At 48.1% G+C, this 25,875-nt stretch overlaps 2 protein-coding genes across 4 annotated transcripts; both read right to left on the reverse strand.

Annotated features, from left to right (window-relative positions):
* Window positions 1-397: 397 nt before the first annotated feature.
* Window positions 398-5,777, reverse strand: rab38b (RAB38b, member of RAS oncogene family). The gene is made up of 3 exons (XM_035627119.2): window positions 4,890-5,777; window positions 3,289-3,566; window positions 398-1,831 (listed from the first exon to the last, which is right to left on the reverse strand). The coding sequence occupies exons 1-3, from the start codon at window positions 5,116-5,118 to the stop codon at window positions 1,682-1,684; spliced, it is 657 nt and encodes a 218-aa protein (XP_035483012.1). The 5' UTR covers window positions 5,119-5,777; the 3' UTR covers window positions 398-1,681.
* An 867-nt stretch (window positions 5,778-6,644) lies between these two features.
* On the reverse strand, window positions 6,645-25,393 carry grm5a (glutamate receptor, metabotropic 5a). Of its 3 annotated transcripts, XM_035626992.2 has the most exons (19): window positions 25,225-25,393; window positions 25,010-25,014; window positions 24,555-24,873; window positions 24,315-24,448; window positions 22,987-23,248; window positions 22,488-22,602; window positions 21,325-21,574; window positions 16,576-16,811; window positions 16,314-16,435; window positions 16,113-16,237; window positions 15,816-15,984; window positions 14,320-14,446; window positions 13,672-13,789; window positions 13,014-13,200; window positions 11,721-11,879; window positions 11,461-11,586; window positions 11,127-11,309; window positions 10,820-10,989; window positions 6,645-9,747 (listed from the first exon to the last, which is right to left on the reverse strand). In XM_035626992.2, the coding sequence occupies exons 3-19, from the start codon at window positions 24,780-24,782 to the stop codon at window positions 8,796-8,798; spliced, it is 3,663 nt and encodes a 1,220-aa protein (XP_035482885.2). In that variant the 5' UTR covers window positions 24,783-24,873; window positions 25,010-25,014; window positions 25,225-25,393; the 3' UTR covers window positions 6,645-8,795. The 3 variants fall into 3 exon arrangements, with proteins under 3 accessions (XP_035482885.2, XP_035482886.2, XP_035482882.2); XM_035626993.2 differs by lacking the exon at window positions 25,010-25,014; XM_035626989.2 differs by having other exon boundaries at window positions 25,010-25,393.
* Between the last annotated feature and the right edge of the window lie 482 nt (window positions 25,394-25,875).

Raw genomic sequence — 25,875 nt, forward strand, 5'->3', positions numbered from 1 at the left:
TTGCATTGCTGATCAACGGGTTATACAAGACCATGAATCCTCTCTGGAGATAAAAGAGGGAAAAAGCCTCGGCCCCTTGAGCAGAAGAAACCTCAATACCGAGTAATACATAAGAGAAGCAAACAAAAAAAACAGAGGCCTCTTGGTGGCAGATCATTTGAAAGTACTGCATCTCCGGTGTGCGTAAAAGAGAAGAGCACTGGAGATGTATCTGCGAGGGGACACGGCGTTTTTGGGGAGAAGAAACAATACGAGACGATCGGGTGAGCGAGGAGGGGGCTGTGTGTGTGTGTGTGTGTGTGTGTGTGTGTGTGTGTGTGTGTGTGTGTGTGGTGTGTGTGTGTGTGTGGTGTGTGTGGTGTGTGTATGGTGTGTGTGTGGTGTGTGTGTGTGTGTGTGTGTGTGTGTGTGTGTGTGGTGTGTGTGGGTGTTTGTGTGTGTGTGTGTGTGTGTGCGCGTGTGTGTTTGCACATAGAGCAATAGCTTTCCGAACAGATGTTGGACGATTCCCATGAAGAAGAAAAAAGAAAAGAAAAAAAGACTTGATCTAGTTTCCATGGATACCGAAGGGGTTTGGCTTTAGAAAAGTGAACTCACGAGAGAGAGAGAGAGAGAGAGGGTCCAGTTCAGAATCGACACAATGTTTCCCCCGATACAGAAATATAACCCACCGGCTCGTGGAAGGAGTCACTTTGGTGAGAGCTCACAGCCGAAGGAAACTCTGGAGAGAAGCACAAGCGAGCACAGCACGTCTCCCACGCCGGGCCTTTGATTACGTACAACCCCGAACCGCCCACTGGCCATAAAAGGCTCGTTGACCTGGGAACGCTCCAGGATGTCCGCGTGTGTGACGTGTCAAACTTCTCCCTCCCTCTGCGGGGCTGATCGCCTCCGACCGACGTGTCGCAGCACAACACACCGACCTGCGTTATAGCCACCAAAGCGAACAAGCGAATAACTTAAGATAATCATTTAAAAAAAAACAACTACGTCGTTTGTGTAAAGTTCAACAAAAAAAAAATGGTCAATGCCACTAGGTTTTCGCTCTCGCAGAACAACGTTACAGGGCGGCGGCGGCCGCGGCGGCGGCCCCGGCGGCGGCGGGTTTTTGAAAAAGACGAAGAACAGAAGGAAGTTGTCAGATTAAGACTCCTGCTTCTAGTCCGTCCATCACTGCAGAGCTTTAAGCTTTGTAAATACTTACTACTTTTGTTCAGGGAGTGAAATGCTGATGAGTGGGAGAACGGGAGCGTAATCTCAACCGGCTGAAAAGGAACCGCCCCCAAACAAATCGATACATCGTGCCAAAGGGAGCCGCCCCGGGGCCCAAACCGAGGTTTACGCCTGTTTGTCGGCCAGAAACTTCAACGCACACAGTCGCGACGACTTACCAAAAAAACTCTCTTCAGTAAAAAAGTGCAGCGCCTGAGTCCGTGCGACTTCAGAGTCCAAGCTCTGGTTCAGCTGCGGACACTAAAATAATTCCAGCAAACTAAAATGTTCATCTGTGGTTTGGACCGAAGAAGCCAAACTCGTCCCGTGGGCACGTAGATCTCCTTGGAAGGCAGTTGTAGGTGTGCAGGTCCCTTTCTGCGCCGCCGTCCCGCCATCGTCCCGCCACCGTCCCGCCATCGTCCCGCCGCCGTCCCGCCACCGTCCCGCCGCCGTCCTCGTCCCCGGATCATTTGAAGCAGCCGGAGCAGCTCGTCTGCCTGTTGGAGTCGAGCTGCGGCGAGATGGTGTCTGGCACCAGGGACTTCATGATGTCGTTCTCCGTGGCCATGATGTGCTTGACCAGGAAGTTTGCCGCTTCGCTGATGTTGAGGTTGTCCTGAGAAAGAGAGACCAACCGCTCCGTGATTTGTTCTTTCGCGTCCTCCCCCCCCCCCCCCCCCCCCTAATTTCCACAGCCTCATTTTTTTTATTTGACACTTTTATGTTTCTTTAGTTATATACAATGTCCTACACTTGGATTGTTTACATTGTAAAGTTATCACAAGGAGCAAAGACTTAAAAAGAACATTGGAAAAACTCATTTCAACAGTTTCTTTTCAGGATATTATTGAAAAAAATATCTCACCCTAAGACTGTAAAGCACGTTCCACTTTAATTTACCTTCTTGTCAGTACACATCCTGTGCATTAACAGTAAGCACATTCAAAATATGGGTAACTAACTTTCGGTCATCTTCTTGTGAAGAAGATAAGGAAGTCAAATGTGCTTAAAACGGCGTCCTATTAATACTTTTCATTCTTCTTACTGCTTCTGAAAAAAGGCCGTGTACGTCTTCTGGCTGAACCGGCGCCTTGTGACCTTTGACCTTCCAGAATGCCGAGTCTCGATGCCACATGAGCGGCAGCGCGCCTACACACTAGTGTCAACAGCGGACGTGTGAATGAAGCTGCTTGTAGAATCTATAGCTGCCTGCAAACGCTGCGGGGAGTTCTAATAAACAGAAGGAGGCGAACTCAAATTGCTCAGGATCACAAAAACACAACTTCAGTTTCTTTTACACTTGATTCTTCGGGCGGTCCATCGTAAAGCACAAAAAACAAAAACAAAAACAATAAAACATCAGTGGACTAATTGATCAAACCCGCATCACTGTGATCTAAGTTCCTGCAATCACAAATTAGAAATAACGCCTAAGGCCAATTCTCCGTTTCACTTCAGAACCCTGGTCTTCTGTCCTGCCGAGCCACTTTTCACGTGGCTGTGAAATTCCAGGTCGTCTCATGTGGGGACGTTTCGACTGAAGTGACCTCAGCGGGAGGCGACCTCCGCCGAGCGTGTCGGACACTCGGCGGCAAAGGCGCTGTTCATTGTCGCGTGGATGATGACTAAAGAAATACCTTTTTCGGCAAATAGGCTCGTTCACATTCTTGCTGAGCGTTCTACGAGAAGACGGACATCCCGCTCGTGTCTGTCGCACGTCTAGTTTAGCCTGGGAGGAAACAGCGAGCCTTGTTCTGTCTGAAGGTAACATACGCCGCCGACCAGTGCCTCTAAGGCTCATTAATAAACACGTGATACTACAGTATACAGTATATTCATATGCAGGTATACGGGTAAGGAAATTATGCCAAACACAACTGCTTTTTTCTCATTTTTACACTTTGGTTTCTGGTTTAACAATGCAGATACGACATGTTGACGATTGAGCTTCAGACGTGCTGGTACAGTGCGTTACCTTCAGACGGAGCCAGGCGAGCAGCGGCCGCCCGTTTCCGGTCCCTACCACCGAGCCATTCTCGGCTGCAGCCTCACATTCACATGACGCCGCCTCACCTTGGCCGATGTCTCGAACCAGCCGACGAAGCCGTGGTCCTTGCAGAACTGGTCCATCTTGATGCCGTTGCTGGTCAACTCCCGGCCCTGGTCGCACTTGTTCGCCAGCAGCACGGTGGCGATGCTCTGGCCGTTGCCCAGCAGCAGCTTGGAGTCCAGGTCCTCCTTCCACTTGATGACCGCCTCGAAGGTGGTGGGCCGCGTCACGTCGAACACTATGAAGGCCCCCATGGCTTCGCGGTAGTACACGCGGGTCATGTTTCCGAAGCGTTCCTGACCTGCGGTGAACACACAAACACACACACACACACACACACACACACACACGCACACACGCACACACGCGCGCCATTCATGATGAGGGTTTCTCATTGTGTTCCCGCATTTTTTGCAGAGTAAGAAATGCAGCCGCAGCAGCAGCAGGGCCCGTGTATTCCCATGGAACAGCACATTCCCGAGGTCCCGCTGCCGCCTTGCACATGACAGTCCCTCGGCGACACGTGTCCCCGTTGTCTGGCGAGAGCGCTCGGCCTGGCTGACAGATATTCACGAGGCCCTCTGACAAGGACGAAAATGCCGCAACAGGAAAAACGGAAAATGTGACACGACGAGGATCGAGAACTTCCCCTTTTTCTCTTCTCGTGCGAGAGGAGGCGTGAATGATTTCCATTAATCACACGGGGTGGGACCTCCCCCGCTCTGGCCCAGACAGACACACGTGCGTCACACAGGTCACTTGATGTCAATGTCATTCAGGAGACGGACGGGCTGCAATTTACACGGTGCAACATTTCAACCATTTTAATAAATTTCACTTTATTGACCCCAGTACATTACATTTCTTTGTAGTACTCCGTAATCTTATTCGTTGTTTGTTTTTTATTTTTGTAATCTTTCATCAATTTAATTTTTTTTATTATTTTAGTATGAATAAGTCTGTACATCGGAGTATTTAATTTACTGGATTCAAATTAACTGCTTAAGGCATGTGTCTGCACACGTGTGTGTGTGTGTGTGTGTGTGTGTGTGTGTGTGTGTGTGGCTGAGTAATGATGTTTTGCTTGTCATTTAGGCGACAATGACACTCCTGTGACTGGGCTTAAAATCTGCCTCACATGGATCTAATCACAAGATGCAGCATCACCATACCTCAGACGAACCACTGACTGATAACATGCTGGTCTTGTGTGTGTGTGTGTGTGTGTGTGAGAGAGAGAGAGAGAGAGAGAGAGAGAGAGAGAGAATACAGTTTGTGTGACATGAGGGCTCTCCACAATGACAGTGCATCATCAAGCTGTGTATGTTTCACAACTTTACAACAGTCATGTGTCAGACTGTTGTAAAGTGTTTAACATTTTTCAGTTATGGTTTGAAAATGTTCCTTATGGTTCGTGCTGATGTTTGAAAATGTGAGCTATAACCACAGTTGTGCTCAGCTCAAATGATATGTATTAGAGCCTGCAGGTGATGTCAGGAGCCAATGGACTAAAACATGTCCCCTCGCAGCGACAGGAGGAAATGACAGTTCCCATGTACACACGCCAAGCAAATGAAGGAGGGGAAGAAAAAAAAAAAAAGGATAAATCTACACACTGTCCCACCTGCGATGTCCCACAGCTGGAGGCGCACGGTCTCCGAGTCCCAGTTCAACACCTTCAGGGCGAAGTCCACTCCGATGGTCGCCCGGTAGTTGTTGGAGTAGCTCTGGTGCACGTAGCGCCGGATGACGGACGTCTTCCCGACGCCGAGGTCGCCGATGACCAGCACCTTGTACAGGTGCTCCTTCCGCAGGCTCTGCATGCCGTTGGAGTGCGATGGGTGATTGGTCATCTCCCAGATGGTCAACTCTGCCTCGGTGTGGGACTCTGGTCTCCCCTCTGAGCGTCTCACTCTCCTCCCTCCCTGTGCTTGGGAACTTGTGACCGCGCCACAGGAGCGCAGCAGCGCGCAGCGCGCAGGGCGCACGGTTCGCTGTGGTATGGCTCCTGTCACGAGGTCGTTCTTCGTGGACCTCTGATTGGAATACAATGCCACATTATGTAATTCTTGTCACACTCTCACCCTCTGTCTGTCACCGAAGCATCCTTGCCGGAGTATAAGTCAAAAGACCAGAGAGGCTCAGTGGAACAGGGGAAAAGCGGCTCTGCTCCCGACTTACACTGTAAAAAAAAGCATTTCAAAATGTGGCGGAAAATATGTTTTTTTTCCATTAAGCTGTCGTTTTTTTGTGTGCGCTGAAAAAATATCCGGGTTTTTCCGTAAATCGGGAACCAAAACATGGTGCGGACCGCACCACACAACACTGCGAGTGCAGGTTGTAAACATGACTCGTCGACGCCTTAAGAGACTTGCTGGCGTATGGCGCGGCAACTCCGGGACTTTGGCCTAGTGGTTAGTGCGTCGGACTCCCTCACAGGAAGACCCCGGGTTCACGGCCAGGCGAGAGCAGTAAACAACAACAACAAAGAGAGAAACAAGCTTTCTCCAGAATCGCTGACTGCCCCTTTAAATGTCTGTTTGCATGCAGCTCTGACATGACGCCATAAAGCAGTTATGGCAGTAAATGTCAATGCGTTCAGTAGAAACGGAGGCTCTGACCTTTCGCCACATTTTTAAACGCACGTGTGACATCCAACGATTGGATCAGGAACAGCAAACGTGGCAACCTTTTGCATGCCGAGACAATTACAGTAATTACGTCTCTCATATACAAGTGGTCTAGTGGATAAACAAACTGCCAGTGCTTCAGGCACTAGAAACACACTGTAGCATACGCTCTAAAAGGTTAAAGTTATTTGTTAAAACATGCAGTGACTCAACATATTGTGAGTCTAACACCCCTCACAAAGTCTAACCGCAGCGTAGCGTCAAAACCCAAAGAGCCCATTTGACGTTGGCTACTGCGGGAAAGAAACAACAGGGAAGTTGTGTGAAGAGCATTTTACGCTAATCTAATTATGGCCCACAGAATATGAATGGGAACTCCTCAGCAACTCGCCCTAATTGGAGTAATACCCTAATATAATTTCCCTTGTTAGATGTATGCAAACATATTAAATTGTCAAACAGCACAAACAGAGGATGCTTCTGTTCTGGCCTCGTAGCAGCATGGAAATTAAAACAAGTCCCTGAGGCCTGTTTACTGACGTACCAGGGTGAGTTTTCCGTGTTAAATCAGAACCACACGAGGTGAGTTTATACTAAATATGGCAGAGCAACGTATATACAGCAGGAATATTGAGTTTCAGTGGCGTTCACAGAGGCTGCCAGTCTCTTCACTAGCTCTACACTGAGAACATGATTTACATATTTGTGTTTGAGCAGCAACTGAGGGAATCAACACAAGGGCCACTGTGTCAAATTAATACAGGGCATTTATGTAGCCAACACAATATTTCATACCACGGTCAGATGTGAAGGATAAACAAGGAGTTGGTCCGTTGAGGGCCTCACTGTCTCCCTTGGGCTCATCAATGCTATTACGCTCTAACTATAAACTCTGCCCGCTACACCTCGCGACTATTAATTTCACTGAACAGCTTCGGTTCCACAATTTACGGCAAAGGAAACTGTATCGCGCTCTTTAATAAAGAGTGCCCTAGAAACCCTATTTCTTCGCTTCCCATTTTATTAATTATTGGCGCACGGTGATTTGACACAATTATCTTCTTATTTGGAAAAGGGTTCATAAGTAACATCAACCTAGGAACGTGTACAAAATAACGCTGCCCACGATCTCGAGCCCTTCCCAGATGAAAAGATAAGACCAAGACAAACTTCAAACGTCTTCTGTAGATTATATCAGTGGATTATTGGCACCAAGCAATGTATGAACGTACAAAATTTAGACCGGCACAAAAACTGCATGCAAATATGGCAAATATCGTCTATGAGGATTTTTTTTACATTTAAAACCATTTTTCTTTTTCAAAAAAACATGAAAACATTCATGCCTGTGTAAACAAAAAAATTGTACCTATAGAAAGAAACCGGATTATTAAAAAATCCTCATAAACAAACATAAACTCGTTGCCGCGTAATGATCATCAGTAACATCGTAGTTAGAAGTTGAAAAAAAAGTTTTGAATCTGTACTATCAATAATCAACATCATCAGAGAAGCAAAAATGCAAATAGAAGAAATAATAATCTTTTTTAAAGAATATTCAATGAATATGGTCAACTGTAAGAAATAAGAGGATAAGAAATGTCCCCCTAGAGGTTTGAGAGATAAGACTCTATCAATCTGAGCCCATTTTCAGAAACACAATGCGATTTACTGTAGCGAGTAAAAAGCCAGACTGAAAAACAATAGAAAAATCTGGCACGCTGCCAGCTTCGCTTCTCTCCTCACATCAGTATCACTTATGGCATCACTACCTTTCAACTTTATCTGTTAATCTTAATTGGTTTGACAATAATAAAAAATAAGTCATTGCAAATATAACTCAGATCCTGACATCATGCAAACGGGAGACGCGTTGAACCAGCAGCAGACAGCGCTCAGAAAGTGTCTTGGTTCGGAAAGACATCCTGAGGTGGACGATCATCTTGGTCCACTTCATGTTGTGGACACGTTATCTTACAATGAGCTAAGTCATGTCTGGAGATTTAAAGAAGACATAGTAGTAGACGAGTAGTCCACGGATTAGACACCCAATGATGTGGCGTCCTCCGAGACAATGTCTTACATTTCCTTGAGATGTTAAGAGCTCTTGTCCTCGCAGCAGCGGAGGGATTTCCTTTTCACTCTTCAGCAAATGTTCAAAAAAACGCTCCCTGATTTGCATATCGCAGCGTCTCCTTCAGCAGAGTGCGTCTTCCAAAAAGTGTGTCACTTTTGACCTTCCAGAAAAAAGTTATTTGAGCTATTTTCTCCTGGACAGGCGCCGTCATGTCGATATCCAGTCCGCATCCAGCTGCGTCTCAAAATGTTACGCTCAGTCAATAACATGAACAGAAACATCACATGTGCAAGCAATAATATTTAAGCAATAAAAACAAATCATGTTTTATGCATTTACGATAATAGATAATGCAAAATATTCAAATGAAACTCGACTATTCTCAGTGTTCTAAGACCTGCACTTTCCTTAAAAAACTAAAACAAAAAAAAATCGAATGCCACTTTGGCATATTCCAAAGACACACTGAACATTAATATTTGGTCAATTTCCCCCCTACTTATGATTGATGAACATTTTATAAAGAATTGGTATTTTCTTTGGAATTTGAAACCTGTGTCAGTGTCACGTTAGAAAGTCTGCGAAATGCCCATATGTGTGTGTGTTCCAGTCCTTTTTTAACCACTCGTAGACAAAAGATGAAGCATTCGGTATTTTCAGTCCTCAGTCCTCTCAACGGAGGCATGCACGGGTGCACACAGTCCAATCTGAAAATGAACACGTTTTAAAAAAAATAACTGCTAAAACATTCAGAACGTCCACACGTAGAAAGTGTTTGGTCCAGGCCGGAGCTTTGTGCGGGAGTAGAGGTGTCGAAGGGGGTTTAGAGGGACGAAGAGCTCTGGCTGTAGTGTCTCAGCAGCAGCTGGCCATACTCTTCCTCCGAGGCCGGGGACATCGACCCGGGTGAGCTGCTGTCGGAGCTCAGGGACGAGTCTCTAAAAGGGGAGGGGGGCGTCAGAGCCACCAGCTCCTCCATATCCTTGGCTCGTCTGCCGCTCACGCAAGTCCCGACCAGGTGCTCGTAGATCTTGGCCGCCGGTCGGGTCTCGCAGAAAGTGGGAACAGCCGCCACCTCGGCGTATGCGGTGACGGCGTGGGGGGCCTGTCGGCTCCTGGGGGTCAGGTACTGAGGAGGACAGGGGGCGGCGTCTGCGGCCGCGGGCTGGGCGGCGGCAGCGGCGGCGGCGGCGGCGGTGGTGGCGGTGGAGGCGGGGCTGACGGGGGCTCCCCCGGGCAGCATCATGGTGTTGAGCTCACTGATGTTGGCGGTGAATCGGTTCACCACACAGCTGATTTGGTCCATGATGGTGGTGGTGCCCTGCGTTTGAGCGCCAAGCATCCCCGTGCCGATGTCACCCACACCCACGGGTATGACGCTGATGTCCCCGCCGTTCACCGAGCCCTGGCTGCCGTCCCCACCTCTCCTTCGGACCGCGGCGGCGTGCTCAGGAGCGTAAGCGGGTAAAGCTTGTGGCTCCTCTCCATCCTCTCCTCCTTGGAGACTCCTCGCCTTCGCCGCATGCGGGCTGATGGTGAGCAGAGGCGACTGGGAGGGCGAGCAGGTGAAGGGCTGCGACACCTGCGGCTCCGCATACTGCTCTCCGACACCGGCGTCGGCGGGTGTGTCTCCTCCCTCGGAGAAGGGTTTGATGATCGCCGTCTGGTTCGCCTCCACCGCCTCTTTCTTCTTCACGTGGAACGACATCCGCTTCCACAGGTTTGGTCTGTAGCTGCGCTCGTTCTTCGCCCAGGTCACGGATTTCCCATTGGAACTTTGAAAACATGAAAGAAGCAGAGACGCAGAGAATAATTAGTCCTCAGCCGATTTGAATGCAGTGGTTTAACTTTGAACGACCCCCGTGCAACAACACCGTTAGCCTTCAAACTCCATGGAGATATATGTTTGTATAATGAAACTGGGAAAAGAACCTCTTCCATCCACCCTACGGCCCATGTTCTACTTCTTATCATAAGTATTTCTTCCAACCCCCCATTCTATATTTTGCTTTTCTGTGTGATTTTACATCTTCCTCCATTTACCCTTCATCTTCCCTAGAAAGAATAATCCTCGAAGGCAGAGGGTCTCCTGTGGGAGTGCTTAACCCAAATGAGGTAACCATGTCTCGGCTCAGGGAGCGGTTTTTCTTGGCTTCCAATCCCGCCTGTTGCCGTGGATCCAGCAGAGCTTTTTCATTTCTCTACATGGACAGAAATCATTAAAATAAGTGGCTGAACAGAGAGTCGTCCAGATCGCTTATGCAGTAGCAGATAGGTTCCACTTCCCGTCTGCAGCTGTCCCCTCTTAGCTCCCTCGCGCTGGACTCTTATTCTTTTGAGAGTGCAGTCTCTACCGTAAAAACGTGGCATATTTATCCTGATGACATGATTTTGCTCATATTGCTACGGTGTAATCATTCATCTTACCTGGTAACAATTTGGTTAAATTGCTATTTTCTTTAGAAATTTACCAAGGACTACTTTAAAGCTACTAGTGTGTAATATTTAGAAGAACTCAATCACAGATATTGAATATATTGTCCATAACTATGTGTTCATATATTTATAATCACCTGCAACAAAGAACAGATGTTTTTTCGTCAACCCTGACTGAGTTAAATATAGTTAAATGAGGTGGACCCGACCTCCGTGTGAGTCGCCATGTTTACTACGTCGCGTGTCCCCTGTCGGTTGCCCAGGTGGTTGCGGTTTACAACTTTACCACCAGATGCCGCCAGAAAAGTACACAAAGTACACACTGGGGCTTTAAGGAATAGTCTTTTTAAGAAGCGAGATAATGAGGCGGTCATTTATCCACAGTTCGGTCACCACTTAGACCCAATATACCTGATGTCATCCTGTGCCGAGCCACGACGTCGAAACAAATTGGCCATGCTGCTGGTGGACTTGCCCGTCTTGGCAGCTTTTTTGGCATCACCCACGTGCATGCGCACCACTGTGGACGTTGTGAACGCACTCCGCACGTTTTTCTCGGGCTTGGCGAGCATGATGTAAACCTAACCGTGAAAACAACCAGCAAATAACGATTCGATTATAGATGTGGGGCAGAAAAATGTTATACCAAACAAGATGAGTACACGTTTGCGGGGGTTTTTTTTTCTAACTCTGTCTTTGTGTAAGATTGTTTTCCTACCTTCGGGACAAACATGCAGCACAGGGCCACGGTGGCGCTGAGGCTGACACTGAAGCACATGGTGATGATCTTGTAGTTGGAGCCAAAGTAAATAGGAACAAAGGCCAGCCAGATGATGCAGGTGGTGTACATGGTGAAGGCAATATACTTGGCCTCGTTGAAATTAGCTGGTACATTACGAGTCTGCGGGAGAAAAGGGAGGAGCATGGTTGTATGAGCAGAGCAGGATGAGCCAGAAAGAACTGAATAGGAAAGTCAGGAAGACATATGTCATTAAGAGAAAGTATACAATGGGAGAGTCTGTGTTCTATCAACCAGTGCGGTGCCGATGTACCTTGAAGGCATAGAAGGTGCAGCTGAGGATGAGCAGGCCATTGTAGCCCAGCGGCGCCACCACCCCCAGAGTGGTCAGGTTGCAGATCAAGTGCACCTCACTGATGCTCGGGTAGTCATAGATCACCTGACCGGATAACAAAGGGAGAGGTCACCCTCGTTGTATAAATACATGTAGATGAACACTACACACACACACACACACTCACATACACATACACACACACACACACACACACACACACACACACACACACACACCTGTGGTGGCTCTATGATAAGAAGTGCCACAATAATCCCCAGCTGCAGCAGGATGAGTAGGAAGGCGATGACCAATTGTGCGCAGGCGGACATAAAGCGAGGTTTCTTGGTGCAGATCTTCTTCTTGCTCCCTGCCAGGATCCGCGCTATACGGTTGGTCTGGATAAAAAAAAAAAAAATAGATCAAATGGTTATGCGGGCGTCGCTGATAATACCGCTGGCGCTGGATTTATAAGCCCCCCCCCCCTCCTTTTCAGTTCTCAGATCTTAAACATCAACCTCAGCCCACACACACACACACACACACACACACACACACACACGGTTATTTCACTCCTACCATACCTCCCGTTACATTTGGCCATGCCCCATTCTGTGGCAGCAGCTCGTTCGCTCCTGCTCTTATCCTTAGATGCCCTCCTGTTCGTGCTCGCAGTCGCTGCCACTAGATGTCGTGCTCCAGCGCCGGCGTTTCAGACCAAAACAAACAGCTTGCTCGAGGGACTCACATGCACATGCAGTTGCCAAATCGCTAGAAAAACCTTGGATTACTTCACATACAGGGGGAGTGTGATGCTAAATAAAGTTTTTCCCGTAGCCTTTACAACCTCATAAATATCAGACCAGGACAGTGGATAAGTTGTCTGACCAAATGTGGTTATATAAAGGGGAAATTATGAATTTTTCAGTGAATCATCCATCACTCAGATATGATCCCACACTGCAAATAACACCTGTCTTGAGCAATATAGCCTCCCGACGTGCCTGTCAGTTCATAATATCACGAGCGGCTCTCTCCCCCCCTGCACCGACATCACAGTATAATGTGCAGCACGTTGCGCTGTGATGTCGCTGTTCCTCCCTTTGTGACCCCCACCTCCTCCGCGAAGTACGTGCGATGAGAGAAGTGAATCATCTCCAACAGCCACCGTCGGAGAACATTTTCTCGGCTTTGTTCTGCTGAATTTTCCGAGCACTTGATCCCAACATCCCGCTTCACGTGGAGGTGTGAGGGAAAACAAAAAAAAAGAATGGAAGAGAGAGAGAGAGAGAGAGAGAGAAAATCTCAAAGCTATTTAATCAAAGCTTTTGCGGGAGCGGAGGCAAAGGGCGACTTTCCTCTTTGCGGAATAGTCAGTAACTCAGTGGCCTTTCTCCAGTACAAAAGACAAATTAAAAACGGAGCCGACGATGGAAGAGGAAGTGAAACGTGACACTGAGCTACACTACTTGAAATGTACAAGGTTTTTGTTCCTCCGAACCCTGGCAACAAAAAAGCGGAAAGGAAGGCACCTTGGTGACCAAAGCGGAGTAGCTCATGGCGGGCGACAGGCCGATTCCCAGCCGCTGGAGGTAGCAGTAGATGATGTGCGGCTTGGCGATGAGGCTGAAGGTGCACAGGTAGCCCAGGCATATTCCGGCCAGGATGATGTAGCAGAGCTCACGGCTGGATGACTTGACCACGGGAGTGTCCCAGAACCTACAGACAAATCAAGGTCAACGACTGCGGATGGACAAAATCGCAAGAAGTTGGAGCAGTGAGGGACTGATTACGAACGTAACCGTTTCAGCGATTGTCGCCTGTATAGAAATCTACCTAGTAACCAACGGTAACTGTCATTTTTAAAAAAAAATAGTATTCATCTTTAAATTGAATTATGGTTATTTTTGACCCGGTGTTTTGATACAACAAGCTCAAGGACATTTTAAAAAAAAAAGGGATAGCTATTGACGCAACAAGTCACATGTAAGTCAAAAGAGCTGTACTTGAGCATAAAGTTTTACAACCCGACCATTTTTTGGGTTTCGAGCAAATAGCCAGCAGCAACGTGAACAACACAACACCAACACTGGTTCAGAGCAAATCTCCGTCTCGGGTTATTAAAGTTTGGACCCAGGGCCTTTTTAGTTTGTGCGCGCGCGGCTGGCAAAAGCTGTCGGCTGTAATTACTTGATGAAGACGGAAGTCACAAAAAGTGTGGCCATCAGGCCCAGGCAGGAGAAGACCACGGCGGCGATGGGCTCCGGATCCCCCCAACGCACGTACTGCACCGGGATCGGCTCACAGCCTGCGGGGGAGACGGAGACAGGGCTCAGGAAGTTCAAGCAAAAAATGTCATTAGTCTGCAAAAGTTGCTGTTCGCACTGCACTGTGTACCGTGAGCCGCAACAACCATCGAATTGAGTTTGTGTAAAATCGTCCCGTTCGTGATACAGTGGGCTTTGTAAGAGATGAGACAAATGTGTAGTGAAGCTGTAGGGAGCTGCGAGAGGGAAACGTGCTGTTCCTCCATGGAGGAAACATAAAACAAACAGGCTTCATGTGTGTATTCAATCTGCGAAAGGACCTTGGAGTTAGGAAAATTCGAACTCCAGCCAAATCCTGTACACTCTGGCAGGGATCTACAGTCTCCCTCTCTGTGCCAGCACACGAGCACTCGTGCCGACGTCTGCGCGGCAGCGAGTGTCTCGGTTCAGTTTGTGCCGATGGGGAGATTGCCAAGGGGACTGCGCCATCGCCGCGCGACCCCGGACTTTGAGGCACTTCTATGGCCTGTTTGGCAATCTTGCAACAGAGACACACACAAAGTGTTTTTACCGGTGAGGTCGTCTGTGGGCCAGAAGCCCAGGACACAGGCCCGACAGGTGTACTCATCGAATACAAACTCGTTCTCCTTGCAGGGAGTGCAGGTCCAGCAGCAGCTCACCTCTCCTTTGCGGATCACCTGGAGACAGACACACACACACACACACACACACAAACACACACACACACACACACACACACAGACAGACACACACACACACACACACACACACACACACACACACACACAGACACACACACACACACACACACACAAACGCACACACACACACACACACACACACACACACACACACACACACACACACACACAGACAGACACACACACACACACACAGACAGACACACACAAACACACACACACACACACACACACACACACACAGACAGACACACACGCGCACACACACACACAGACACAGACACACACACACACACGCACACACATGAAAGGGCAGAAAGGTCTCAAAGCTCCAATGGCACTTTTCTGTAGTTAATCTTACACTCTGTTCGTCCTGTCTGCAGAGAAATGAGGATTTTGTTCGTCAGGGGATCAAAAGAGGAAGAGGGTCCAAAGAGTTTCTTTGGGCGTCATTAATTAAAAAAATATATATATCTTTGCCTACGTTGTAGACGTACAGTAAGTAATAGTGGCGGCACGGTGGGTCAGCGGTTAGTTAGGTCACATAATAAAAGGTCCAGCGTTCAACTCTTCACTATCTATTTCTGTGGACTTTGCATGTTTTTGCCTGCGACTCCCCTCAGGTGCTGAAAGTTTTCTCTCACAGTCTGAAGACAGGCGCCTCGGTGCATCTGATCTCAGGGGGCGAAGTAAGTATGGAACTGTAAATACAGTATTGTGCTCCAGCTCCAGTTACTTCCGAAGCACGGGGACGTGGGCATGCAGATCTTCTCAAAACCGGATGAGGCTAGAGCCTTGAATTCCCCTCAAGTTGCCACTCCACACTGAGTCGGTGTAGAGTTTGCGCGGTGGGATTAATGTTTGAGACGTTTGGGGCGATGAAGAGGAGTCAGACGCCAGGATTTTTCTGAGAGGCTGCTGAGGGGGAATAAGAGAAGCCACGATGGGAGATGATTAAAGCCTGAGCAAAGAGGATTCCCCCGGTGAGGAACTCTAGGGTCTGATTGGACCGGTGTTGTAGATTATAACCCTGTGGGATCAATTAGAGATTCTGTGTGGGTCTTGTTTGGAAGTTTTTCTTCAGTTAAAAATATGACATATTCATGGAAGAAACAGCGGCCAATATTAGCCAAACTGAATTTCTGCAATATACAACTTGGAGCTATGAATTTAAATCATGTCCGTCGGGGTTGATATGTGCTCTACTGTATACATGGAAACAAAAACTGTCGGTACAGTTAACATTTTTTCTGTAACTTGAATGACAGATTTACAGTTGTTTGTCGATTTTGCGAATCATCTCTCCCACCAGTGTTAAACTCTGCGCACCTGGAGCGCCGCCTACCTTGATCTGCGCCTTCTGGCAGGGCTCGGAGCAGACCGACTGGATGATGTCACTGTTGTTACTCCAGATTTCCTCGTCGTTCATCTTCAGCCCGCCCTGATCCCAGCTCCCCACGTGGATGTAAGCGTACTCGTCCTCGCCGGTGCGCTTGAAGTTCATGATTTCATACCTGAGGCACGGACATACTGTGTGAACGAAGCAGCATATACGCACAGGTGCATCTTCATTTTCCCCCCTTTCTTTCTTTCTTTCTTTCTTTCTTTCTGTCATTCATCCCTCCACATCATCATCCTTTACCGGCCAGGTGAGTCTCCGCTCTGGTCAAAGTGGATGGTCTCCCCAGAAACGCCCGTGAAGTTGGTCTTCATCAGGAAGTCCAGCAGCTTGCGGCCGTCGATGGGCCGCATGCTCTCACACAAACCCTGGGGGGGGGGGGCCACCACAGTCAACACTTTCATGCCCAATATTAACAAACAAACAAAAGACAAACTGTCACACCTTAAATCCGGGACAGAGGGCCTGCTGCATGCTGTGTAAGCCGTGGGCCATGGAATAGATGGCATTGATGACAAAGCCCATCTTGGTGTCTTGCGCATACTGGTGGCGAAGAGACTCCCTCCCTGCGGAGGAGAGAGAGAGCTGCTCGTTGAGAAGAACCACCAATCCCTGCAGTCTGAAATCGGCCGCAGCAACTTTTGGGATCGAGCGCGGGCTGGATGACGAGTGTGAGGAGGAGGCGCGGCCTCCGTGCCGTACTCACAGGTGCAGGTGCGGTTGTACGCGGCGCTCTCCTGCGGGTGACCCCTCAACCGGCACTGGAAGCGGTGCTGCCAGAACTCGGGGAACCAGGGGTTCCTCAGGTTGGCGTCCGGCTTCAGGTTCAGGTAGTAGTCGTCGAACCAGGTCACGTACGCCGACTTCAGCTTAATCGTGATCCCGCCGTTGGCCTCCCTCTGGTAGCCGTCGGTCACGTCGGACCTGTCCGCCCAGCCGTCGCTGGACAGGAGGAGGAGGAGGAGGAGAGAGGCAGACAGAGGTGCAGCAGGATGTTGGTTAGAGAAAGGGTTTTTGTTTTCTCTGAAGCTGTTTAAATCAAGCACTGAGGTGTATATATATATATTTACATACATACATACATATACAGTATATATATATATATATATATATATTGGAAAGTAAGATTTCAGTGAGAGATTAAGGTACAACACGTTACTTTTGTAATGGATTTATAAAGGAGAATATCACGAGAATATCGCCAATTTAAATGTGGCCTGCAGTAAAAAAGTGCAGTTGGCACTTATGACTATCTTTTTTTTTTTTTTTAAACTGTTGCACAGACTGAAATTGGCCGGTGGTAATAGCAGAATAAAGATTTATCATTAGAACTGGGTGATAATAAAAAAAAAAGAGTATTTGCTCACATATCCCAAAAAGTGAAAATGTTTAATTACGTTCATGTGCAAAGATAATGTGTAATAAACCCCCAGGGATCAAAGGTCGCTGGCGCCGGGAGAACTCGGCCTGTTGGGATATGGAGGGGCCTGCTATGTGTTTCCTTTTTAAACACGCTGCTTTGCGTTGGATGACTCGTTTCGGTCACAAACAGTTTGTGTCTGACTGCTGATTAATTAGATCTCAGCAGGCTCATTATCTGTGAAGTCCACTGAGACACTTCTTGTACATGGCCATATGGATTTGCTTGACTGTAACAGCAGGAGTTAATATCTAATTGCAGACACGAGCCCCGCTTTGCAGAAACACGCCATGTGCGGAAAACAATCTGTTGATGTTTGTTTTTAATTTGAGCACATATTCGTTTGCGACTTAGAAATGTTACAAAAGTGAGTGATTATTAGTTTGCCATGTACAGTGAGGCAGTTTGGTGCAACACCTTATGGTTAGAGTTCAAAACGACGCGCGATTCTCAACCAACTCTGAACACCAGACGGACACCAACAGTCAGAGCCGCTGCAGACGTCTGATCCGCTGCTGATTCAAAGACATCGTGGGCTCGGATTCAATGAGCTATAATCGTCATTCCAAAAGGTTTTCTGTTCCATCTATTATTGTCTCTCCCTCTGGACACTGGTCTGCAAATCAACAGAAAAAAACAGAAGTGTGATTGCTCCGCCACACATGTGCATGCGTGTAAACACGCACGGCTGGCCGACGAAGAAATGCACCCTTCTATTTCTGACGGACCAAAAAAATAAAAGAAGAGCAAAAGAAGTAATTTTATACAAACTCCGAGCCGACCGAGCCAGTGTTACACAACAGCAGTGTGGGTGTTTTATGATGCCTGCTTCTCTGGTCGAGGTATAGGAGATCATTTCATAACGCATCCTTAGAGGAGCGAGCACAGAAATGGTTTCGCTGGCATAAAAAAAAAAAAGAGAGGCAGGGCTGGATATGAAAAGCACGGAGGGCTCTGACTCTGGATAGTTTGAATCACACTTGATCGGGAGCTCGGAAACCCACACGCCGACCCCGGAGGTCAGCGTGCTGCGTGCAGCGTGTTGCTATACGCCACCTACGAGCCTGAAGACTCACAAGAGCCCTTGTTTCGGCTCATATAGCACAATAATAGTCACATCGAGTGACTCGCCGAGTGGACACTTTGTGGCCCCGTAGCGGCTGGAACGGTGTCCATCTGCTAAAATGTGCCTGAACAACGCGAGAGGGAGAGAAGCGCAACGGGGCGTCCGAACAGAGCAGAGGAAAAAGAAGAATTCCCACGGCCCGAGCAACCTCGGCAGGCTGCGTCTCCGCCTTGGTCAGGTGCTCCGGCGAGCGCGTCGGTAATTGCAAGTGGGAAGCCAGTTGGGGATCGTGCTGCTCTGCTCGCAGCCGTTCAAAAAAGAGCAGTTGGTTTGGAGCACTTTGAAGGGGGCTCCCACACCGTTCGTCTCCTCTGGTTACCACGGCGGTCGAATCCCCTGGCCTGCGGTGACTGACTGCAGAGGACTGCGGTGCAGCAGGCCAACGTGAGTAGAGAGGGGAAAAAAAGAGCCCGACAAACCTAACTGAAGAATAATCTCAACTGTAAACTCAGGATCAATTGCAATTATTTGGTTAAAAAAAAAGAAAAAAGCTAGTATTAAAAAAGTATATGATAAAGTGTAATCACAGCATAACATCTTCCGCATCACATGGACAGAAATCGTCGAAAACAATTAGACGATTTGACGACATTTGATTTGACTGATTTAAAAAAACACTGTGGCAAAACAAACCTATGAAAAAAAGAAATATTGAGGTTTTTCTTAACTTTGAGTTGGACTACTTAAATGGTAACGTGAGAAGAGAGCTTGTACACTTGCGCTGATGTTCTCTTCCAGCACAGGAGGGTTTTTGTTGTCTACAGCAACACCAGCGACACTTTGGGGCCCGGGGCGTTTCAAGGGACTTTGGGGGCCCTCGGGCAGAGGGCACCAGGGGGGCCCTACATGGAACTGGGGGCCTTGTTAGGAGGTATTGTTGCAGTCTCCTGTACATTAGCGGGACTGTACGGTTCTCACAAAATTGTCATTGCTGAGGACTAACGAAATCAGACGTTCTTGGTGGGGGCCCATCTCAGCTTGGGGCCCCAGGAAAAATGCCCGCTTTGCCTATACCCCGTTGCAACGCCCCCGTTTGAGGCACATCAGTGGTTGGATGTACATGTCAGCATGGTCACAATGACAGTGCTAACATGTTTAGCGGGTACATGGTTTACGATGTTCACCGCCATAGCTTAGCATGTTAGCATGCGGACATACTCCAATCAGCAGAGGCTGTTGGGCATGTCATTAATAGTTTTGCAGGAATCTGGAGTAAAGTCCGCAGGATTTATCTTCGGAGCATCTCCGTTCATTATTTTACTGGCAATCCGGTCGTTGTTGAGTGTTCAGTCTGGACCAAAGTCGACCATCCGACAGGCAAACTGCCATCCCTCGAGCCAAGCCGCTAGCGTGGCTAATTATAACAACAGAGAGCGGCATCGTATTTCTGTGTTTTTTTTGCCCCGCATACCAAAAATTGAAATCCTCATGGACCGTCTTCATTCTGCAGCGCAGGTGATGTTCGTGCGATACATCATCGTCTCCGGCGATTTTCTAAGTGAAGACGCCGAAGACTGACAGTTCAAAACAGGCCTAAAAACCCAACACATCATCTGTTCCCTCCGATGCCTGCTGCTCCCTCTGTTTCTATAAATGGAACCAGAGAAACGCTCTGCACACATGTATAAAACAGACCCTCCAGGCTGACACGGTGTGTGCAGGTAACTAACTAGACTAACAAGAGAGGCGATGAAGCCGACGACGTGAGGTCAAAACACAACATTGAAGAAGGACAGAACTTTTAAGTGGGGACACACACACACACACACACACACACACACACACACAATTGTGCATTCTCATGTATGATCGAATGATTGCACATGCCTTAAAATGAGAAACATCTTTATGCATTAACTAACATTTATAGCAACGAGCGGACAACGCCACACGTGTCTTCTTTTTTTTTTGCGATATATAGTTCAAGGTTATTTTACGTTTCCTGCTGTCAGATTTGAGCGACAGCCTACATACGTGTCTCCTAATGAGGGAAGGCATTTATAGAACGCCAGGGAGCAGAGTGAGCCAGTGAGCGAAGCCTTAAAATAAAATGTTATTCTCGGAGAGAGTGAGACCCCCCCCCCATGTTTTTAATTGCAAACTTTCCGTGTGCCCGGTCTTTAACATGTTCTCTGGGTAAGGTAGCCAATGAATGAGCCAATACACAGTGTGCAATACTTGAAATGGTAATATTTCCTTCAAAGAAAAAATTCTGCAAATGTCCATGTTTTACTGTGTGATCTTATATTTTGAAGGATGGAGTTGGATGCTGCATAGTTAATTGGAAGATCACTGCTTTATCTATCAATTTGTCTATCACCTATATCTACTTTATATGACTACCAACTAAATCTCAGTTCCCCGAGATATTGTTTACTGACTGTGACAATGATAAAAAATCATCCTATATATTGACCTATGATCCATTTACTGTATTTATCTACATGGAGTCTCGGATTTTAGGTAGTGAGTGTTGTGTTCAATCACATTTTTGGAGGGTTGATATATGCTTCCCCGCTTGCGTGCCTGAAATTGTGTTTTCTAGCTGAAATATAGTCTGGCGGAACAACACCGCTGCTGCTCCAATAACACATCTGCATGAACGAACCTGATTAACGTTGTGTCGTTGTCGCGCGTACACAAAAGTGTTCACTGAAAAAATACCTTGCGTTGCCCTGACCGCCATGAAGTTGATGAATGTGCGATGAAGATGTCGACGAGGAGGATGAATGACCGGACAAAGATGAAGCGCCAGTGGCAACAAACACATCTTGTCCGATGGTGTCGGACGTCTGACGAACGTCTGGATCGAGAAATGAATGCGTAACATTGAGAGAGCCGATGCACCAATAGTTCAATTCCCTGAGGCTCGGATTAAAGCAGAAGTCCAGCCGACCGGTCATAATTACCTTCCAACCAGCACAAACTCTCCCACCAGGCCCTGTCGCCTCATGGCCATCAGTATCCCCCGGACCGTCATGCCCTCGCAGAAGCAGGCCACCACCCTGGCCTTGGGCAGGTGGCCTCGCAGCTTCTGCAGCAGCTTATCGAAGCTCCGTTCCCCCGCGTTGCTGTAGATCTTGTCGGAGTGGGCGATGCAGATCCCCTCCTTTGCTGCCATGTCTTTAAATGCCTCCATACCGCTCTCGCCGTAATTACCTTTGGACAGAAACGGTTTGTTGTTTTTTTGTGACGCGCACAAGGACTCCGCTCGCGCAAAACCCTGGGGGTTGTTTACCCCGTTAAATCTGACCCACCGAGCAGACTGGACTGTGACCAAAGCCTTCGGCTCACCACGATCCTTTTCACATAGCGGTTAGGACATTTCCTTCTTTTTTGCTTTTAGACTTTGAAACTTATAACGCGGGATGCGGACATTCAAACACGCACGACTCTTGAGGATCCGATGGTTTCGTCCCCCGCTGTGGAAACCGTCGGGGGTGAGGCTCCTCTGCTCTTTTGCCTGGAAACGGGGTCACCTAGTTTCTGTTCTGCTCTGCGAGTTCACTCTCACTCTCGGCACGACGCTGTGCGACGGCGACGCTTTCATTAATACGTGTGAGTCTCACTCCCATGTGTGACATGCCTCCTTGAGGGACAACAATAGGCGTTCACTTTTTTTTTGACAAAAAACAAAAAAACAACCTTCCTTCCCTCAACTCAATTCAACTCCCCTGTTAACTGATGTGACATCAGTTGACATCAGCTGGTGTCAGTTCATATCTCTAATGTTGTTTTGCAGTTTCTGATCTCTGTGAATGGTAAGAAATAATACTGATTATAATGATAATTATAACCCGCGGGCTTTCGAATGTGCCGGGGCAGCTTGCGTATTACTCGGCATTGGCATTTTTTCATGAAGAAGAAAAAAACAAGACATATTTGCATAAAGGTTTGCAGAACATAACATTGCGACCGTAGTATATTGGGCTTAGAATTTAAAATTATAATAAACAAAACAATAACAATAAAAAAGGGCAGCTGCAAAATATACCGTACCACAATGATACATTATTTGTGACCTTGACTGACACACACACACGCACACACACACACACACACACACTCTTACCCTCTGTGTGTATCGCCGACACGTAGCTCCAGCTGTATCTCTTGACGATGTCGACCATGGCTCGGGCTTGTTGCATGTCCGACGGCACCACCCTCATGAAATACTTGAACAGGCTCTGTTGGGAGGAATTTGACTTGTTCACGGGTTCACAGGTTGTGCAGGGCACGTTCACGCCACACACGCATCCGTAACAACCCATGACATCTTTTATTATACACGGCCTTGCGATACGACAAATTGATTTTACACACTAAAGAGATTTTAAGGCGATTTAAAACCAATCGGGTATATTGCTCACCACGCTATTTTCATGAGAGTTGCCCTCAAGATAGGTGATCCATCACAACAAACCACACCTGCTTTTATTGTTGTCATAGCTGCATTCTATGTCCGTCTCTCAAAATCGATTTTCGACAAACCCCAAACCAGAATGACAACAAAAATCCGTTCTTTTCCCCCGCTGCTTTTGCCACGCTTTTTTGTCGCTCGCTCGTCGTACCTTGTCGCTGAGATCCATGCTGGTGGCCGAGTAGGCTATCTGCGGGATGTTGAAGAGCTGCAGGAGATTTTGCACCTGGATGGCCACGGAGCTGGACCCTGGTCCGATCAGGCCCACGATGGGCTTCTTGGCCCGGAGCAGCATGCTCCCTCCCTCGGCGGCGCACCTGCCCTGGCTCTCCTCCTCCTCGTTGGACACCAGCGTGTCCCGGATGAACTCGATGCTCTGCTCCAGCGCCACCGCGGAGTGCCAGCACGAGTCCCTGGTGTGGGCAGATTAGGGTTCACATTGTGGCTTCGGCGAGCCGGGGTTTTGGGTACAAGAGGTGGCGACGGCTTGAGAGCAGGCCAGTTGGACACTCACGCAGCCTGAGCCTCGTGCAATGTTAGGGACAGAAGTCTGCCGTCTAAAGTGCAGCCAAAGGCAAATCAAATGTGACGCTTCATCAGGGTGAGTCAGTCAAATCAAGGCCGGAATCTTCCACAGTATTTTGGTACCAACATCCTCCTTTGTGTTTCCCCGCATGCCGTTGTGCTTCTGAGAGATATTTCCTGGTAACCTAAGAATGACTTGAGGCTTATTGACCCTTTTTAAAAGATTCTCAGAAGAAGCGTCGACTCGAAGCCCTCGTCTCTTCTAAGCATAGAATAAAGGAGGTAGTCACTGCTGGCGGCAGCTGCGTCACTTAACGATAAACACATGCCTAGATAATGCCGCCTTGTGCTATGATTTGTGTTTATACAGTCCAATGCACTTTTCACACGTTGTTACTGTGCTGATGTTGTGTGTGTGATGACCCTAACTGACCCTGTCTTGGCTACAGGGATATTCACATGATTTGTGTTCCGGTCATCGTTTGTCAGCGCCTGGAATTCCGATTTGCTGGACAACTCGGCGACCCGTCGTGTCTTATCTCCTATAATTCCTGCTGCCACTGTTGGGTCTGTCGTCAGCCCTCTTCAGTGGAAGTTCGCCTCCTGCTTCAAATCTCCAATCTGTCCTCCCCTGCTGCCTAATAACACCTCCCCCATTTAGACCCTCCACTCTGTAAACACACCATCTGTCTTTGCCTCATTGTGTCTCATTGTGGTTCCGGAATCGTTCTTCTAGAACGTTAGACCCAAACCAAGAGGCGTCAGCGCTAAAGCAAATTTGCTCTTTTTTTTATCTTTCAGAGACAAAAAACGTATATGTGTCTACCTTGAATAATTGGAAATTGAATAAAAGTTACAAGACACGGCCCGCTCATAATTCAACAGTAAAGGTCACCATAATTATATAATAATAATCTATGGCCGCACAAGAACAAAATGAGACGTTTTCCCGACCTGATCTCGCAGCCCAGCGTGATGTTCGGGAGGATATTGGGGTCTGCGTTGATCCGATCCAGAGTGTGCATCATGGCCTCTACCCTCTGGATCCCGTACTGCTCCCTCACCGCGCCGCACTTTCGCTCGTGGACCTGAGCGAGATGCGACAGCAAAGTGTCCGACTGACATTTATCCACACAAACACTCGTGGGGAAAATGACCCCACGTGCATAAGCACAGGCAGAGCGCGAACTGTACCTTGTCGGCAGGTGGCTGGTGGTGGACAGAGAACAGAGCTCCTATAATGATGTCACCAGGGATGTGCGTCAGCACCCTTCTCTCATTGTTCTGACCGTTGACCCCGACCCGCTCCCTCAGGCCGAGCGAGCTCAGATCGGCCCCCAGCAGCACAATCGCTGCCAACAACCTGACACGCGAGCCCGGCGTGTCTCCCGTCCCCGCGTTCCTCCATCTACCTCCTGCCATCCTCCGTCCTCTTAGAGCTCAGCCGCGGACGAATGGGCTGTCGTTGGCGCGGCGCTGGTAGTTGCAGTTCCGCGGGTAAAGGTTCGATTTCCTGATGGAGAGGGATAAAGAAAGGAAGCGAGGGAGTGTTTGTTTGTTCGACAGACAAAAAAAAAGTCATTTGTAATCAGTGTTTGTATTTAAGGTACAGCGATAAAACATTTGGAATATTGGAAAAAGAAACTCACCCTGCCTAATGAAATGACATCAAGTCGCTGCCATGGTGATGAAATGATGTTGCAAGTGCATCATGCAACTTAGGTCAAATCAACACCTAGTGCCGGTGGTGCAGTGAAGCACTAAGAAACTACACAACACGGCTCACTTGTCTCATCCGCATTCAACAATCCCCTGGTTATCGTGCGCTCCGCGTATCCAAACTCAACAGACAACTTCAGCCTACCTCGTTCCTGCCGGCCACCTTGCAGATGCCATTCCCTCTGAGACCGTCTCCATCACACAAGAGCGACAAGGAAAAGCGCCCGGCAGCCGTTTTTTTCCTTCTCGGGGCTCAGCCTGGCGCCTGGCTACAGCGATCTGCAAATAGCAGCAGATGATATAGCCCGTTATTGGAACAGGTTTCACTTACTGACGCACACGACGGAGCCCCCCCCCCCTCCCCTACCCTCATCCTCCTCCTTCACCGCCTCCTCCTCCTCCTCCAAAACAGTGGAAAGCGCGGAGCATCCGCTGTAACTAGGCGCAACTGTGGAGAGCTCCGAGAGACGAGCCACACACACACACACACACACACACACACACACACATACGCATTGTTAAACATGAGGAGGAAAATGCTATAAAAAAATGTGAGTAAGCACACGAAGAATAAAGTGTGAGAATCAATACGATCAAATGATAATGACTGCTCTTCTCCATCCGCAGGCGATTGGTCTGCAGCCAGTTGTTCCTTTCCCACTGACCCGGATTCGCCCTTTAAATGTGACCGTGGTGACTGAAAAAAAAAACTGTCTATCATTGCATTATCAATGTATTTACAGTATGTACAGGCTGACATATTTACAGTTCATATTCCCTGGTAAGCAGTATTATA

This window comes from Scophthalmus maximus, chromosome 2, assembly GCF_022379125.1.
Source record: "Scophthalmus maximus strain ysfricsl-2021 chromosome 2, ASM2237912v1, whole genome shotgun sequence".
NCBI lineage: Eukaryota > Metazoa > Chordata > Actinopteri > Pleuronectiformes > Scophthalmidae > Scophthalmus > Scophthalmus maximus.